At 38.1% G+C, this 18,718-nt stretch overlaps 1 protein-coding gene across 1 annotated transcript in view; it reads right to left on the bottom strand.

Moving 5' to 3' along the window:
- Positions 1-18,718, bottom strand: part of LOC136448153 (rho GTPase-activating protein 39-like) — a 36,618-nt gene that overhangs the window by 13,513 nt on the left and 4,387 nt on the right. The window contains exon 2 of the mRNA XM_066447324.1: positions 13,027-13,166. Within this exon, the coding sequence (XP_066303421.1) occupies positions 13,027-13,166 (140 nt within the window). The remainder of the gene's footprint in view (positions 1-13,026; positions 13,167-18,718) is intronic.

Raw genomic sequence — 18,718 nt, 5'->3', positions numbered from 1 at the left:
TGGAAAGAGGATTTACTGCATATTTGTGATTTCTGATACATCTTAGTTGTAAGGCTGAATAAGAATGGTTCGTTGATAATTGAAAAGGGGCCATCTAGATTTAACTTTGTGACTTTTCCCGGAATTTCTAGATCCCATCTGTGCCATGCTGTAAAAACATACTTTTCAGCAGGTTGACCACTCCTGTATTGAACGAAAAAGATAAACAAACACTTTTTCTTTACTTGCTCTAAAACACTACTTGGACAGTGTGCAGAGATGCAATTTGTGTGGGTCAATACTTGTACATACTATAAATACTTCACGGAGAATTGTGTCCTACGGACTCTTGTTAAAGTTAACACTAAAAAATCTGATAGACTAATAAAGACAATACCATCATACAGTATAGATATAAATTCACAATCCATTCCATGTTCCCATATTTTCGGTTACACTAATGTAAGAGCTAGTCACTCACAGCTAACACATGATAAACATGTAGATTCACCGCTCTTTTAATTCTACCATTTAATATATAAAACACATATCAGTCTATATATCTTGTCCATGGATACCTACCCCTTGGACTTAATTTCTCTGAGGAATTTGGTCTTTAATGAGGCATAGTAATCTTTCCCTGTCTGCATACCTCTTTGATATGAAAGGGTCCAGTGAGATGTGCTGCTATGAACAGAAGGGTCTATTTAGCTGCAGTAATTGTGTGGCTCCTGGGAAATCTGCACCATGAAATGTAGAAGAATACCTCCTCAGTGTGTCTGTAGCAGGGCTGTCTCCAGGACCAGTTCCCCAACAGAAATTTACTTGTTGGGACAGAAACCAAAAAATTCACCCCATCAGCCAAAAAAATCTGAACTTTATGACATGAAATTGATAAAGAACATATTTTTGTATGCTCAACAGGACAGATTTAACAATGAAAATTGACAAATACCAAAAAATGAGATGGATGGAAAAAATGTAAAGCTGGAGACAGCCCTGATCTACATGTAGCTAGTGACTGTGGTTCTCACAAGAGGATGGAGCTAGGGGAAAGATTCTGACATGCCAGGGAAAAATAAAAGGGCAGTACTGGAAAGATGGAGAAGAAAAGCATAATCATTGATTGTTGCATTGATTTCTACATTGGTGCCATATCTGATCACACGAGTCCAAAAATGTTTAATTGCTATCCCTTCTCTTCTTTTTTTCAGCAAGATTCTTGGCATTCTATGAAAATTCTGATTCTAAAAACCTGTGAAAGTTCTCACAAGATGATCTGGGTACATGAGCATATCATTAAAAAAAAAATCTAAAAGTACATCACTGTTAAGATACGGTAAATCATGAAATTTTTGCATTGGTTTTATTCTAGTGGGTTTTTGCGGGCTTGCCCACAAAACAGGAAGTCAAACACAGATCTCTTGGGACAAATACAGCTACTTTGCCATGGGCAAAATGCAATAAACGGTGTCGACATTTTGTAACATTGAATTCAATTATGCAGAATTTACCCATTCAGTAAATTTCTGTGTGTATGATTGGCATTGTTACAATTGTTGTAATCTATTCTTTACAACATACAAAAAACAAATACATATTTACAGTCTCAAAAGAGGACAACCATTCAAAAATGTGTTCAGCAGTCACACAATACACATTCTTAATTTTGATGTGCATCAAGTCATAGGAGCATAAATTCTTTCTAGTTATCTATGATTGAATTTTTTATGTGTTTTTGTCATCTTACCATTTATGACAGACACTAGTGTAGCATGCAGTCATGAACAGTAAAATTGTACCAATGAAAGACAAGGAATTTCTTTATTTGTTAGTGCCAAAATATGAGCATTTTGGTTTTTAATTCATATCCTAAATAGTTCAGGTAAATCTTTTATATTCTTTTAAATCATAAAAAATGAACCAAACACTCCAAGAACGAACAAATGAAATTGGCATGGCCTTACGATTAAGTTTATTGTAGGTCAATTGCCATATATGGTAAAACATAACGCTCCCTCTGAGTGGAGGCATCTCTTCCAAAACTGGCATAAATTTTATGACCAGGAAATCTGACTTTCTAATGGATTTTTTCAGCGAGGGAAAATTAAATTTGGTACTAATGCGGCCGAGCTGAATGGATAACGATAACGACATGGCTGAAAACAATTCCAGCTAACTGGGACTGAGGCAGGCAGACGGGGAAGGGAAGGGGTTGTCAACACCAAACTGTTCATTGCAGAGACAATATTGAAATAGGGTGCGACTATCCGTCAATGTCAACATGGCCATGGGTGTAGTTGTACTTGTCCTACAACACCCACTGGTTTTCTTGAGAAAACGTACTATTCATAGAATACAAAAAGTATGTGGTAAAATCATATTAAGTAGTGTTGTTACATGTACATTGTGTGTATCTAAGACTTATTGATTATTCGAAATGTATGACAAATGATTAAATGTATTAAAATCTTTTGATTAGTATAGGGTGGGATCATCTGTCCATGTCAGCATGTTCATGGATGTAGTTGTACTTGTACAATACCAGAGCTGTCAGACATTAATTGAAAAAAATCATATACCAATGCATAAAATTAAAAAAGCATAAACTTCAAACCTGTGGAAGAATATGTTAAATCACCTGCAGTGGCACAAATGATTCAGACCAATGGCTCACCTTCCGCATCGTGACCATATATGGTATGGGGAGACTGTGAGGAAATGATAAGGGAGGATGCTACCACTCTAGCCAATCAGACGGTCACACACGAGTGTTCTTCTAGGCTACTAGTGGGTGTGTTTGTGTGCGTAATAACACTAATATCAAAGGACCTTGCACAATAATTAGAAACAAGATGGGGTATGTGTTTTTGATGATACCTCACCAAAGGCACATGTACATTTCAAAGGCACTGCTTGACTTTGGGTTGACATGTTCAGTGGTAAATCATTATTATCATCACATGATTGATAAAAAAAAAGTAAAGACACAATATAGATTACCGAGAACAGCTCCAAATATTTAGAAATTGTACAAATGTTACCGAAAATCAAGCACATATCGTATGATTAGAATTAATAAGACATTAAATCATGATTAAATATTTACATACCCACTCACATTTTCCCGTACATACATAAAAAATCTTAAAATTTTGGTATTTTGTCTCATGTAACAAGTAATCTGCAGCAATAGGTAAGGCTGGAAATATATACTGTACAACATAAGATTATGCTTCTTCTAAAGTTCTATTCATACAAATTTGATTAAAATTGTAGCATGTGTTTCACTATAGAATATAGAGATTTCTTCAATATGCATTACTGACAAGCTGTATCAATGATATTTTGCAGTCGTAATGCTATGATAGATTAGCCTTGTAGTATGGTTAATCTAATGCCATGATACATTGTACCATGTATGATTGTTGAGCAACAGAGTTCATTCATTCATTGTATACTATTTTAGACAGTGGACATGTAAGTGGAAAACCTGAAAGTCATTTAAAATTCATACAAATAAAACAAAACAATCTTCTTAAACCTACTACGGAAGATGCCCATCCATTCATTCAATTCCAATTGTTTAGCCGATAAGTGAAGAAGGTTAAATTTGGGTCAGTCTAAGTCCTGAGAAGGGAGATAAAGAATGAATCATCCGTGGATGTGGAGACATCTATGACAGGGTTGGGTGAGAAGAGCCCATGGAACAAGCCTTCAGCTGATATCTACACACAACAGTCTTCCTGTCATGGTGGGGGGATCATGGAGGGGTGACACAAGGGAGCTAGCACCAGTGCCTAGACCCAGTCTTCTTTGCAGGCCTTCAGGGCCCCGTCGGCATTCATTTGGGGGTGATTCACAATAGTTCAATACATGCAAGGGCCAGGATTTTTTGTACCGGCGGCAAAACAATTTGTCTAGCAAAAGAACCTGGGCCTGATATGTCGAGTCAGTGCCCCCCCTCCCAAATGCTAGCGCCTCCCAGAAGCCCTGCAAAAGAGGCTAGCCTACACCCCAGGGGAGAGACATATATAAACAAGATTTCGGATACCTCATTATACCTCCATGAAATTATGCAAATGACTTCACATTTGCATAATATATGCATAGTTATGTACACCTTGTACTAACTTGCACACATCACAAGTATGACCAAGGAGGTTTAAATGAACTTGGTATGACATACCTATCATTTATGACTTAGATGAATGATGGCAGTTTCACATTGATTATGCAAATTAGGCCCTTATTTGCCTAAGTCATACACTCACAACTTATACCAAGCATATACTATGATTACATCCAGCCAGAATAGTCACTTGAGCTTAAAATAACACACATACAGTATAACAAAGACAACAATATCACACTGGAGAGAATTGCCTTCTTTCAAACCACCTCCTTGTTCAAACTCAGTGGCTATGTGAGGCGTTCAAACATGAATAAGCAATCTGTTCTCTCACTTCTCTCTACAATCAGTACACTGGAAATCTCAGCCATCTTTGTCCCCGCTTTGAACAATCAGAGCAGTAGTTTGAATGTAAGAGATGTAAGAAATCTTCCATACATGTGTAACACCCCAATTCTATTAGCTGTTTCTCACAGTTGGCACTGGTTTGCTGAAAATTATTCTAACACAATGATATAATGTGACCACATTATAAGAGACATTTCCAGGCCTTTGGTTTGGTGTACTTTGCTGCTCTACGATTTTCCCAAATTAATGAATAGTAAGATAGTAAGTGGAATCTTGTGAATGATAGTTGTGACCCATTATTTCTGGTCAGATTGGGAAAAATAGAAGCAGCCATTCTGAAAACCAACGAATAACATTGCTGTGGCCCTACCATGCAGAATCACTACTCAGACTCAAGGGACCAGTCTGTCTTGACTGCCATAGCAGAGACATATCTGACTCTGAGAGGGTCATATCTTAGCAGGACTCCTGGCACATGGTAACCTGGAATCCAGACTGTTACCAGGGCCTAAACAGGCTACCAGGGTCAACAAGCTACATGTGCATACTTTTTACAGTAGATTGGGAAAAGTCTGTGGTGGTTTCGCTCGTGACCTCTCCAAAGTTGTATTACTACTGTACTACAGAATTGTTTCAACAGCAAACATAAAACACAGTGAAAAACTCCTTTTCCCTCCTACTACAAAATCAACTCTTTGCAAAAATGAACATAACCTTCTTGGTGAAGGTAATATAAACATTCAACAGAGCAAACATGAAAACATCCACATGATAGTTCAAGTCTGCCTACATGTATCTTCAAAATACTGTAGCTACCATGCCAAGGGGGATGTGGAGTACATTTCATCTTACGTTGATGAAGGATAGACATCCAGGTAATAATAAGAGAAATAAGAAAAGTAGTGGATGCTACTTGAAACGTCTGACCGTTTCCAACATCATATCCAGTTGCTTGAGTAACTGCTATTTGTTGCATTTCTTAAGCCATGTTCTGTTAATGACATATCTGTGCGTCTTCCATGTACACCATCTCATATGTCATGATATATACAGCTGGTAATATTGCTGATGGTACCATATACTAGCCTAAGCTCACGCATTTGTAACAGCGATGAAGAAAAATATGCCGTCTTAGCTCTATACCAGACAGATATGTTAGACTGCCTGCTACTACTGGATAAAATAGAAGCTTCCATTCAGTTTGTACAGTCCCTCCCTTTACTGAGCTATTCTCAGCTTTTGGGCTTTACCGTATCAAAAGCACCAGAAATGCCCTAAATGTATCAGTGCCAGAATATTTCAAAGAGTTGACTTTGGGGAATTTTTCAGAAAATGATTTGTTATCTTTGAAGCAAACTTTGAAAAACCATCCAAGCATTACTTCGCACCTTTTTATATCAGTCTACAAGAAATATTATTAATTTTGGACATTCCTGTAGCTCATCTACACCATAATAAAAAGGTTATTATATGCTTTATCACAGGATAACTCTGTAATCTTCAGGTAATATCAAAGTTGTTGTATCCTTGGCTATAAAAAGAACACTACATAACCCATCATTCTCTGCCGATGTCAAAGGAGGGTGACCCTCCATTTAACTGTCATCTTCTATCAATCATTTAAACATCATCGGACATAGGAAACCACTACTGGGTCACATGACCACAGTGGTGGGGTCAAATATAATAATTCTTGACATTTTCGTGATGGTTTAATGTTCACAGTTCTCACAGTGACTGTAAGTTCTATTTGTCAAAATTCATGTTTGCTTAGAAGTTGGAAACACAAATGAATTTTGAACCAACAAATTCCTATACCTGCAAGATATGTCATGACAGAAATTTGTAAAACTTTATTGGCAACTGATTTGTGTAGTAACCATCTATAAATGCTGTGCTGATGGTGAGAGTACCGCTCTTTCCCACCACACTAATGATTTCCAACCATTTCCGGCAGTTAATACAATAAAAGGGTGGTGGTTTTACCTTTGATGATCTTATCTGCGAGCTTGGCCCATCCCTAAGTGTATTCCCACTCTGCTGCCAAAATCTGAAACTTGACTGATGGCTGGAAATAGATTTCCTTTTGGCCCTGTGCAACGTCTTCAATTGTAACTGACAGTCGCTCAACTACGCGTTCAAATACGTCTGGAGGAACGATAAGTCAAGTCCAGGTGCACGGTACAGTTGAATCGGGAGCAGAACATGCCGATAAAACGCAGACGAAAAGAAATTGCTGGCTAGCAACTACCAAGATGAAGCGAGCAATAACAGGAACACAGCAGTTTGTTTCTAAATTGTCTCCTGTTTCTATAACGATAGGGCAAATGGAATCATTAAGAAAGAAATGGCCAGTACATGTTTATACATCCTGATTGGTTAAGACATAATTAAAAAACCTGAGATTATTTGTGACAGTTGATGTTCAAATGTTATAGTTCGAGTGATGCATTTTATTGTGTCGCATAGGAGAGTGCACTGAATAGCACTACGCTTCAAAGAAATGTGAGGATCTACTATGAAATCAAATCGACTGTAGAATCAGGGAGGCAACATCATAAATGTTAGTTTCATTGCTTAGAGCCAGTTCCAATCATACTAACTGTTACTTCTGTGAGATTACTTGCCATGTGATTGCTGCGGCATCAAAGTTCTACCAACCTCCCTTCCTCAAACTACAATGTGAGAGACCTTTTCACAGATCCCATTGCATGCTGGGAGACCTGGAGCATTATGGGTAGCTCAGGCAGCAAACATCATTACCCATGACAACTTGTAAGCAGTATGGACCAGTTCCTCACACTAGTCACAGTTTGTGGAAATATACCTCTAACTCGGGGGAACCACTTAAAAAAAAGGAATTACCAACCAGAGGACAGTAAAGGACTCAATTAGAATCATGATATAACACACGGCAGACATAGATTCGAAATCTGGAATAATCCAATGTCACCTGATAACGTTTGCATTATTACGGGGGTCCGATTCCCCAAGCTTACAGAATAGGAAAAAGGAGTTTTTCCAAGTGCTTTAAGTCTGCAGTGAAACGATTCTGTGGTACAGTAACAACATAATGGAAACGCATTTTGCAGTGTCATGAATTTGTGGTAGAGAGGTCATTAAACCACTGCAAACATTTCAAGATTTACAGTAATCAGGCTACAGTGTACATGTGCATATACACCTTCCTGACTTGAATCCGTTTACCACTACGGGTGCAACACACAACTTTTCCCATTTGCAATTAGGTGAGGACAAATCAAATCACTTTACCTTCCCGGGGACCCACATCTGGGTAAAGGATGCGTTTCTAGACAAATAGTGACACCACTGTCAAATACAGCCCCATGCAAACAGCATTATCTGTGACCTTTAACCCTGACCCCATGAAGCTATGTCTGCCTGCTATTTCTCCACATGGACTTCAACAAATCCTAAGTGATTGGCAAGAACCTCTTAGCTTGTCCACCTGTATTTCTTCTTCGTATAGAGGGAAGAAACAAACCATCTTCTACTACAGGGGCGTGCATATACTTATTAGGAATGTACTATACATAGATTTTTTTAAGTTCAAGTTCCCATTATTCTAGAGGCTGTTGGGGCAGTGGGTTAACAGTCCTGTGTCTTGGGCATAATATTGGAAGGCAGAGCCCCTCTTCTTGACCACAACCGATGTCAGGTACCCATTTACATCTAGGTTCAGCGAGGAAAGCCGTGAATAAATAAATAAAACAAATAAATAAAAACTACTAAGAATGCCTTTATCTAGGACGGTGAGCAAAGAATGCCAGGAATCGAACCCGTGACCTCTCAATCCCGTGTCCATCCCTGTGCACCATAGCCAAACCACTAGGCCATTACTGCATACATGCACATTAAACCATCCATATAACTGCACGGGTTTTGGTTTAAAATTTCATAGTTACTCCTTTTGTCTAAAATATGACCATTCCTCTTCTAATTCTTTTACAATATTTCATTTATGTGGCTTACCTAAAATACTGGAAATGTATTTTAAGTTTTTTATTTTGCGGTAGGGAGAAAATGGAGAGTTCGCAGTGGTTTTAAGTTCGGATTTGAAACAACAGTAGCGCTACAGTCATAGTTGGGCAAAACGTTTTGCGGTGGTTTTGAGTTCGCGCTGAAAGTTCATCGCAAAAACCACGAACATGAAACCGCCGCGAACATTTCTGCATTAACAGTACCATATCTTAATACAGGTGTACCTCACAGTTTCTTGCAGACATTGTCCAGAATGTATACTATAAGCTTTCCTCCACGGTACACTATGGTTCCCCACAGGTTCCTCCTGGCTCCAGCCTTAAAAGCATGTATAATAGATTGTCCCTGCTATCTGTGGCGTGGCCCCCCAGACATGGTCAGATTAGACGATAACTCTTGCTAGACTACGCTAATAGCCTCCCAATCCACAAGGTGGACTTTCCATCAACACAGTTATCATCGGAATACAAACATGCCTTTTGCATTCTGTTTGATACACACAAGTTTACAATTTTGTTAATTATTGTGATGCCAAATACAAGGTTATTTCATATGATAAAGGCACAACAATAAAATAATGAGTTGGTGTTAATAGTTTTTTAATATTCATTTTCATAGCTCAAATATCCTTTTGGGGGGGATTTTTACCATGTTCTACTCCTTACAATGATTTGCTATGTGACAAAAAAGGGATCAGATCAAAGAGTAAGAGTATTCCTTGTAGATATCCTTCACAAATCAATGACTCGACCTGTTGGGTATGTTTGACACCTCATTCATCAAGCTATCCTACGGTCTACCACTGCAATATTGCACGATATCTCTCGCTACATCGATACACATACTGCATATCAGAAACATGCCGTGAGAGGAACCGTGCATCTCAGTTGGGGCTGCAGCAGTCTTTCCAAAGGGACGAGAATGGGGGTCCTGTGTTCGAGGGGGTGCCGCAAGCAGGCTAGCAACCCCTCCCTGTACAAATATACCCTGCTACTGAAACAGCAAGGGAACTTGCTGCCCTACATACATGTATATGTGCCACTAGGCACTACAAGGGGAACAACAACAAATTGACACTGGACCAGACATCGGCCAAACTAGTAAATTGGTCTGAAAAAATCTGTCCCTGGGGAAGCTATGTATTTGAAAGTGGGACAATCTGATTAAATTTTGAGATCAGTTACAGGGATGTCTACATCACAAGACCAGTGCCTGACTGACCCTGGTACAAATGTACATGTATCTTCCTACATGATACAGATAGATAATGCAACATTTATTTGTCAAATGCTAAATGATAATACAACGTGGAGGCTCTTTACTACATGTATGCTTTCGTTATATGTTGATAGACATTACCTTCCGTCATTGCACAAGATACTAACACTGAAACACCAAATGGCAGTGTAACATCAGTCACGTTTATTGCCATTTTTGTTTGAAGTTCATACTCCTTGAAGGGCAGGACTTTGTCCGAAGGCTAATTGCAAATAACAAGATAGATCAAATAGTAATAATAGTGAAAGTTCATTGCAAGTTCTTGCCCGTAGGCTAATTGCAAATGCATGTAACATGAAATGACAGACAGACAATGGGTAACAATATAGCACGTGACTATTCTAGTCTAAATACTAACACTAAATTCTAACGTATTGGGTTCAATAATGACAATGTGGTACATGGGGCTCCTCTTGTTTAAAAAAAAAATGATGTTCTAAATCTAAACTTGTTGGGTTTGACTTTGTTTTCTTTTTATGTAAAGCATGGGTTGTGATTTTAGGGGTGTCCTTTTTATTTCGTCCGTAAATGTGGTGGAAAAATTAGGATGTATTTTGGTGACTTCTTTAATCAGCTTACTTCTTTCTTCGTAAAATTTAATTGTTAAAGGAACAGTCAGAGAAAAATGTACTTCGTCATCCACCACTCTTGACGTGCAGTATTTGTGCACCAAGTTAGGTTGCCCCGGCAACTCGGATACAGTGTCCCCATAGATACCCACACAGCTCAGACATGGTTTGTTTTAATGAGCGACCCCTTGGCTGATCCATGTCCAGTTGAACTGTGCGTCGGTGACCCTTCTGGTCCTCCCATCTGTTCGTCCCATACCAACCTACAACAGTACTCAGGAATTCCACTTCCCCTAACAAACACAGCATACCAACAAAGCTATGAAATATTGTACACGCCAGGTGCAGAGGAGGGCTTCAGGACACAGCAACAATAGCTGCTGGTCACGTGACTAACTTACGTCGCTGTGATTGGTCCAGAAAAGGGATATTCCGGCAAAGAGCAGCTGCTCATTTGCATAACAATAAGAAGGACTGAAACATAGTGATGAATTGGAGCATAACAGAAGATGTTTTAGTAAGTCAACAATCAATGCTTACCCACGAAAAAAAGAGTCAACCGATTAAAAAACCTCTAAGGGAAGAGCTTTGAAAATATAGCTTTTCTGGGCCTAATTAAACAACTTCTACATGTGAGTGCAAAACTACAGACCCTCTAATTATATCTCATTAGTTCTCATTACTTAACTACCTATGAGGGCAAACATAGATAAAACCATTTAGCTGTAACTGTACAATGTATCTGCCCCTATGGTATGACAGGGCCATAATTATGATGTGGTAACATATAATCACTGAAAAACATTAACGCAGTGGTCTTTCCTACTCATATTGAGGAACAAGTCCTAACAGATGGCAGAATTCAGAACATAGCCCTTTGAAATACGACCTCTGTGTCATTAATGTTGCTAAAACTTGCTACTGCTATAGTATTGGAAAGAGAACTTAAACTGGCAAAAATTATTGATTTCAAGACAAGTGTCTTTGCATAAATGTATGTCTGATTACATAAAAGCTACAAAGACTATATATAGATGATGGTCTTAAAAGCAGACTTATGCCATTTGGGGAAGGGGAAATCTCAGGCCCCATTTATATGAGGATGAAAATGTTTCGTGTATCTGTTTCAATAAATCCAATACCACTGGGGTTAATTTTTCCCAGTGCAAATAGACCGAAACATATACAAATCCAATTTACCCATACTGCGGCATCCATGTTCAGTAGGTGGTTTTTAATAGCTGTCCTGATACTTAATAACTGCAAATCATAAAATATTTGCATTGAGTCTGATGTCTCCGGTAAAATCATTCCACTACAATTTACAAATACATGTATGTGCTGTCTTACAACTGTACTTCTGTATAGTTTCAACTGCGAACTTAATCAAAACCCTGCAAATGCCTCCTGTCTCATCCTACTGTGAAATTAGGTCTCTGTGAACTCACAACGATTTACAGTAACTGGATGTAAGAACGTAATCCAATCTTCGGTAGTGCAACTTTTGAGTGCCAAAAATGGCGAAAAGGTAGATAAGGTTTGTATAAAGCAGGTATAATATTTCTTTTTGAGTGAATTCTTGATGTAAAACACCTCTCTCTTCATCATGGACAAATTTCATGTGGTTTGCTATCAGTATCGGAAGCAAAGGGTTACCAAATAACGAAGCTATAAATGCGACCATAAATGAATGAATGCCTTTATCGTGGATCTCTAATACACATGTACATGTACCTGTGCAGATATATCACAATATGTCATATAGCTGCTTACAATTTCAGACTGGACCAGAATTGATAAAAGCTCTTATTCTAATTCCTGTAGAAGGGTGTGGTCACTCCAGGCTAGCTGTAACAACTATCACTGTCAGGGTCTGCCCAAACATAGCACCTCTTCAGTGTGTTTGTCTTGTGGGCGGCTGACAAACACTAAAGAATGTGCCCTACTTGTTTCTACACTAATTCTGTTTGTCTCTTTTGTGTGCCCCCCTCAAAGCAGTGGTTTACCTCTCAATGCAGTGGTTTACTGCCAAACAAATGCATTGTAACACCGGCCGCAAAATGGAAACAACCTAAACCTATATAATGTTACCTTCCTTTATTCTCTCCCTCTTACACGATTTGCAACTTTTAACTCAAAAGTTTCAAATGACCTACATGTACATGTATGTTGTCTCTTCAGGATGGCACAGAAAATCCTGTATGCAAATGTGGACAGGTTTCAGAGACAGGTGTGTTTGTAGAGGGGTATCCATGGGTAAACTGTCCCATGCTCCGCTGAAGGATTTTTGTGCAAGGAGACAATGCCGTAATCTCAAAGCAGACGTAGGGTCAGGCTCGGTCTCAATGTATTATGCATATTTTATAATTTTTCTATTTTAGTAGTGTACCTTTTTGGGCATGGGAATAGAAAAAACACAGACAAAAAAACATGCAAAAAAACAGACACATCATCACCTTACATCTATTTGAAAATTATGGCAGCTAATAAATTATACTATTCTTATATATCAACTGATGGGTAGACTGCCTTGCCTCTAGAACTTCAAAAGGCCTAATACTGCTAAAAGTAACCAAGAAATTATCAGTGACTAAACCAACAAAAAAAAAAGTAAAAAAGATACTCCCAAAACATAGTATCATCTATGAAACAAACTTTGTCAGTGATTGGAAAAAGATACTAGATAGAAATGTAGTATTCAGTGATTTTAGTACTTACGCTTTTTTGTTCTCGGTCGTCTGCTTGCAGAGCTGGATGTAGATTTCGTCCCGAACGACCGCTGTGCTCCAACCTTTCGATGTCAGCTCCAAAGCGATCTCGTCCGACGTTCCCTTGCACTTGCGGTCACCCATATATCCCTGGAAAACAACGTAATGATTTATTAGATCGTGCTATTTTTCGCTTGCGATTTGCGGGGCCTAAGTGTATGCAATATATGTTCTGTAATGTTGTAAGTGTGGGTCACAATACCAGCAATAGCTGCCTGTGTCCCACGTGTATATTGTATCGTCGCAATCCCAATAAAATAAAATCCTCCGGTATCTTCAAACACTCTACAGTTTATTTTTGCATTTTCTATCGTGATACTACTGTACTACTGAATTGTTTCAACTGCTAACTTAAACCACTTCGTAATACTTCTAGTACCACGTAAGGTTAATAGTGAAAATAAATGAATTTACAGTATGGGTAATATTCTATGTTAGATCTACTCCAAAAACTAGCCACACAGTGGCATGCACTAGTCCATACTGCTTGAGAGTGACCTTTCGAAATTGCCACACAAAGACCTTTTCCACTTGTCACCCAACAGTCAAAAATCAAATGCTTCTATTCAATCATAGACAAAAAAAGGTTACTGGCATTCTTAAATTAACCTTTGTCCCGCTAAGGTAGCCAGTGTTCTCACCAGGATTTTTTCACAGCATAGGGGTCAGGTACAGAAGGCCAACTTTACGCGGTGCAAGTTACGCGTGGAGTGCTGAAGACATAGGGAGTCCGGCATGTTCCCCCGGAAAATTTGTAAATTCATAACCCAATTAGACATTATTTCATGCATTTTGAGGGATAAATTTTGTGAAGTAGAGTTTTTCCTCTGTCACAACCTCATTCTAAAGCCAAATATGAACTTTTTATAAGATTTATGAAGGGTCACAAGCTTTGTCCCAGAAAGAAACACCCCTATGCTGGTTGAAACACAGCACAGGGGTCCAGATCACAGCATAGGGGGTCCAAATCACAGCATAGGGGGCCCCTATGCTGAAAAGGCCTGGCGAGAACACTGGTAGCCGTTTGGCACCAGATTCGTATTGGTTACGGGGTTCGGCAGCAGGAAGAAGGTTAATATCAACTGGAAGTACAGTGTACAAAACCAGTTGGAATACAGTGTACAAAACCTGTACATGTAGTTCTTTACAGACTATATAGTTATGAGTCCACTATATTCAAGGTTACTTGCATTAACATTCAGCCTGCTAAGGTAGCCGTTTGGCACCAAATTTGTTTTGGTTACGGGGTAAGGCAGCAGGGAGAAGGTTAATATCAATTTGAAGTACAAATTACTAACAGCACATGTACGTGTAGCTCTTCACAGACTATAGTTATGGGGCCACTATATTCTTAAGTTTCCTAGCATTCAAAATAATGCTTAAATCTTGTCCTGTACACTAAAAATCATTATTCTCAAGTCATAGCTGCTAATCACTGACAACCAGGGGGAACACAGCCGGATGACCTCCAGGTCAGGTTCATGTTTCTTGAGGCAACACCTTTCACCACATGGATTTAATAATTACATCTCTGGTCTGATCCCACATCCCCATGTGCCCTCAGGACAGGAATACTGTACGGATGAAACCATTACCTACAAACAACACTGTAACTTCTCGGTACAGTATTCTACATACATATGTTAGGAAAGGACAATCTTATAATTTGTAAAGAATCATTTAATTGTAATCATAATCTCTAATTGTAATCATAATCTCGGATTCTCCTAATAATTTGCCTTCTATTTTCAAAGATCCCTCACCCTATCAAGTTTTTAAACTCCAGTGCTAGAAAGACTCTTGTGTTGACACAGGAGAATTTTAAGTTGTATATGTACATAACTTCGCAACAATAGCTGTACAATACTGAGCTAAAAGCAAGACTCTTCTTTTCAGTGCATTGTGTCCAAAGTTTTAGGAGATGCATATGTCAAATATTGTAGCTGCAAAGGTTTTCAATGGGACTTGTACTAAAGTATATTTCACCTTATTGTGGTATCATTACCATAACTGTCTTTATCTTAAATACCTACCAATCAACAACATCAGGCAAGTATATACATCTTCATTCTAAAACAATTTGCTGGCATATTTTATATATATGATACAAAAATACTTTGTATGTACAATGTACATGTTCCCACATATTCAGTTCCTGTTCTAATTATTCAAAAACAAAGTCTGTGACAACATTCTTTGTGAGATTTTGTCTGGGAGAGAACAAGAGCTGACCGGAAAGGAGGTTACTTTGGTATGTTAATTGACAGTCTGGAAGATTCACCCTGGTAGCTAGAGGTGCAGGTGACATTCTTAAGGGTAATCATTACCATACAATATCAAAGTGAGTTTTGCCAAGACAGCGGAACCCTTTTAATGTTATGGTAAACAGAAAAAGACCTGACCTTCCGTCCCAAAAATCTGAACTGCACGACATGAGATTGATGAAAATGTATTTTTGTAAGTTTAAAACGACAGATTCAACAACGAAAATCAACAGCATAGGCTCTCAAACTATGAGTGGGAGTCAGTTGGGGAAAAAAATTAAAGCTGGAGACAGCCCTGGACCACACAAAAAGACATAATTATAGAGCAATTTAGTTACAAATTGTCAGAAATACCAAAACACTGTCATTTCTAAAACTACTGGTAAATTGAAGTCAATTCTTACCACACCACAAATAAAGAAAAAAGGGGGAAACTGCATAGCAAAAAATTATGATTTTGGATTACGATATTGTTCTGATTATTCAGTTCTCTATTCTAAATTCTTTATCATTTTCTTACATATGTTTCAACTGATTGTTTTGTTCAAGTGTGCATTGATTATATGTAAACTGGGCCTTCTTGAATATTACCCTGTCCAAAACTGAAAGTGTCATCCAGGAGTTTGACAATTCAATAAATACACATAAATAAATAAAAGCTTTGCTATAAATTATAATAGCATATCGACATCTATCTTCGTTGACAATATAAATATAAGTACCATCAGCATTGGGGAACATAAACATAAATTCATAATTTATTCTTGCTGTAAAAATCAGCAGATATCCAAGCTTACAGGTATTTGAGAAACCTTGACTTTTACGATAACACGTCAATATAAAATACGGGGAGGCAAATCCTACTTAAATGTTGGGATGTATTTTTTGCCAAGCCCTGCTGGCAGCTCAGCAACCACTGACCAAATGACGGACCTATCACAAGACTTCTGTATATTCATAAGTAAAAGTAGTGTTGATTTAACATCTATAAGCATTAGTATAATCAGAGGTAGTGTTTTTACCATAATGGGGGTAGCGTTTTTACAATCTAGTAGCTACTATCTCACTCACACACTCACTATCCGGTTTAACATCGTCTTTTCCCCCATCATCTGGGGGTTGGACGTGCTTGCAAAAAAACACAATTCAAAATCCTCACAATGTTACGTATAGGGCTCAAAATACAACCTGCATATGCAGATTAGTGCAGGTAAAATTTGGAGCTGTACAGGTATTTCTAATGTCTACCTGTCCAGGTAATTGTACTTGGTATTTCTTAATGCTCAAACATGCTTTACATCGTTCACAGTTGCATTCTAAATCTTTACGTTTGATAGATGCTAACAAGAACATTGTTTTTGATGGACGTTTGATGGAATGCATAAAACTGAGTAGAGAAAATGTGGGCTACAGATTGACCACACATCTGTAGTGAATTTGTCTGGTCTGTCTCCTGTCTATAAACACCTCTCATACTGAGATACTTTCTCCACAGGTCACCTTCTGGACTTCATAATCAAACACATCCAGGGGAAAAAAACACTTCTACAACATTTCGTCGTCAGGATGTGACTCACCATACAACCTAGTCTACAAGCAAACATTAATCTTACAAAAAATTAATCATCAACAAAAATTATTTTTCCACATCTTTCTAGAAGTACAGCTTAATATTACGTAGGAATTGTATAACAACTTTAGGTCACACGAATTCATTTCCTTGATTCTCATATCTGAAGTAAAAATTTAGGCAACAGTTAAAATAAAAACAGAAGGCTGAGAAGAAAACTTACTTCTTACTACATGTATACCTAAAATTGTTTGCACCAAGGTACAGCTTAAAACTCTGTCTTCATAGTAATATTTCAGCTGACCCTTAGAAATAGCCATTCACTAGTTGGGCAACCCTGGCTGTTCATGTAACAACGTGTTTATACCAAGCTAATAGATATATAATTCAATCTAGCATTATTTTCTAAGAACTGAGAACCAACAAATAAAATCGGTCCTAGGTTACAAAAATCCATAAGCTGAACAACAGAAAGTTAAATCAGAATTCACTCCACACATGGCGTACGTCTACTAATAACAGGGTCTAAACAGTTGTTTGTGTAAATCAACATCCGGTCCCAGTACTCATAGGAAAAGGTATTATTATAGCAGACAATAGAGTGGCCTGGATTTTATGACAACAACATCCCGTGATGTATCAAGGATTTATTGATGGCGGCCAACATTGGACAGATAATAATCTTTGCCGTGACCTACGCTGCTAGCTGTGCAGCTATAATATTACTCTTATCAAAATTGGCAGACAGAAATGTCACCATAGAAAGGACGATGACAAAAACACAAGCAAACACATTTTCTTTTAAACCATTCAGTAATAGACCAGGGCAGATGGAATGTACTACTGGTATACCTGTGCCTTTTCTGAGCAATAAATTAATCTTTGATGAACACAACATTTCTGTGAAACATTTATCCATTTGGTTAAAGATGGAAACAATATCAATGCTGGAACTATTTAATAGATTAATGTAATGTTTTTTAAGAGGGATAAGTTATTAAGTGTTTCTAATACGGCATCTTAGTCAAAATTCAAATGGCGCAGGTGTCTACAATGAACAATGGGATCATCCTTCAAATATGTAAAGTAGGGAACACTAGACATCCTTGGGATGGTAACAGCAGGAGCATGTGTGGGTTTGGAGACATGTTTCTTGTACACATGAGCCTAGTTACCACAACCAACAGTGGCAACCTGGCATACTTAACATGCTTCATATGAAGGTCTTACAGCAAACATCAATCACCAAGTCATTACATGAGTACAGGGGAACTGCAGTAGTGAAGGTGGAATTGAAATCCTGGTAGATTGGTTTGATAAAGGCACATCGCCAAGAAGAGAAATAATAGTCTGTCATGGCTATGCCAAGTAAAGAATGGTTCTTGTGCAGTGGTAGCAAAGTAACTACTGTAAAGGCAGAAATGTTCGTGGGGATCTAATTTCACGGCAGGGAGAAAATGGAGTGTTTGCGGTGGTTTTAAGTTGGTGTTTGAAACAACAGTAACGCTACAGTCATGCAATGGAACGTATTTTCATATTGGCTAAAGTTCGTGGTTTAGAGTTCACCGCGAAAACTACGAACGTAAAACCACTGCGAACATTTCTGCATTTACAGTATCCTTACCATCTATAGATGACTACATCAAAGGATGAATTTTTTGATGACTTGAGAAAATTTATCATTTTTTGCTATCAGTATTTTTCACACATTCAATCTCCCAATGGATTGTTTGTGCAAGCAAAACATGCAAATGAGCAAAGGTAATCAATTAAGTCATACCTGCGTCATAAAAGGAAAATGGGGTGAT

Source organism: Branchiostoma lanceolatum, chromosome 14 (assembly GCF_035083965.1).
Source record: "Branchiostoma lanceolatum isolate klBraLanc5 chromosome 14, klBraLanc5.hap2, whole genome shotgun sequence".
In the NCBI taxonomy this organism is placed as follows: domain Eukaryota; kingdom Metazoa; phylum Chordata; class Leptocardii; order Amphioxiformes; family Branchiostomatidae; genus Branchiostoma; species Branchiostoma lanceolatum.
This window is presented reverse-complemented; position numbering and strand designations above follow the sequence as displayed.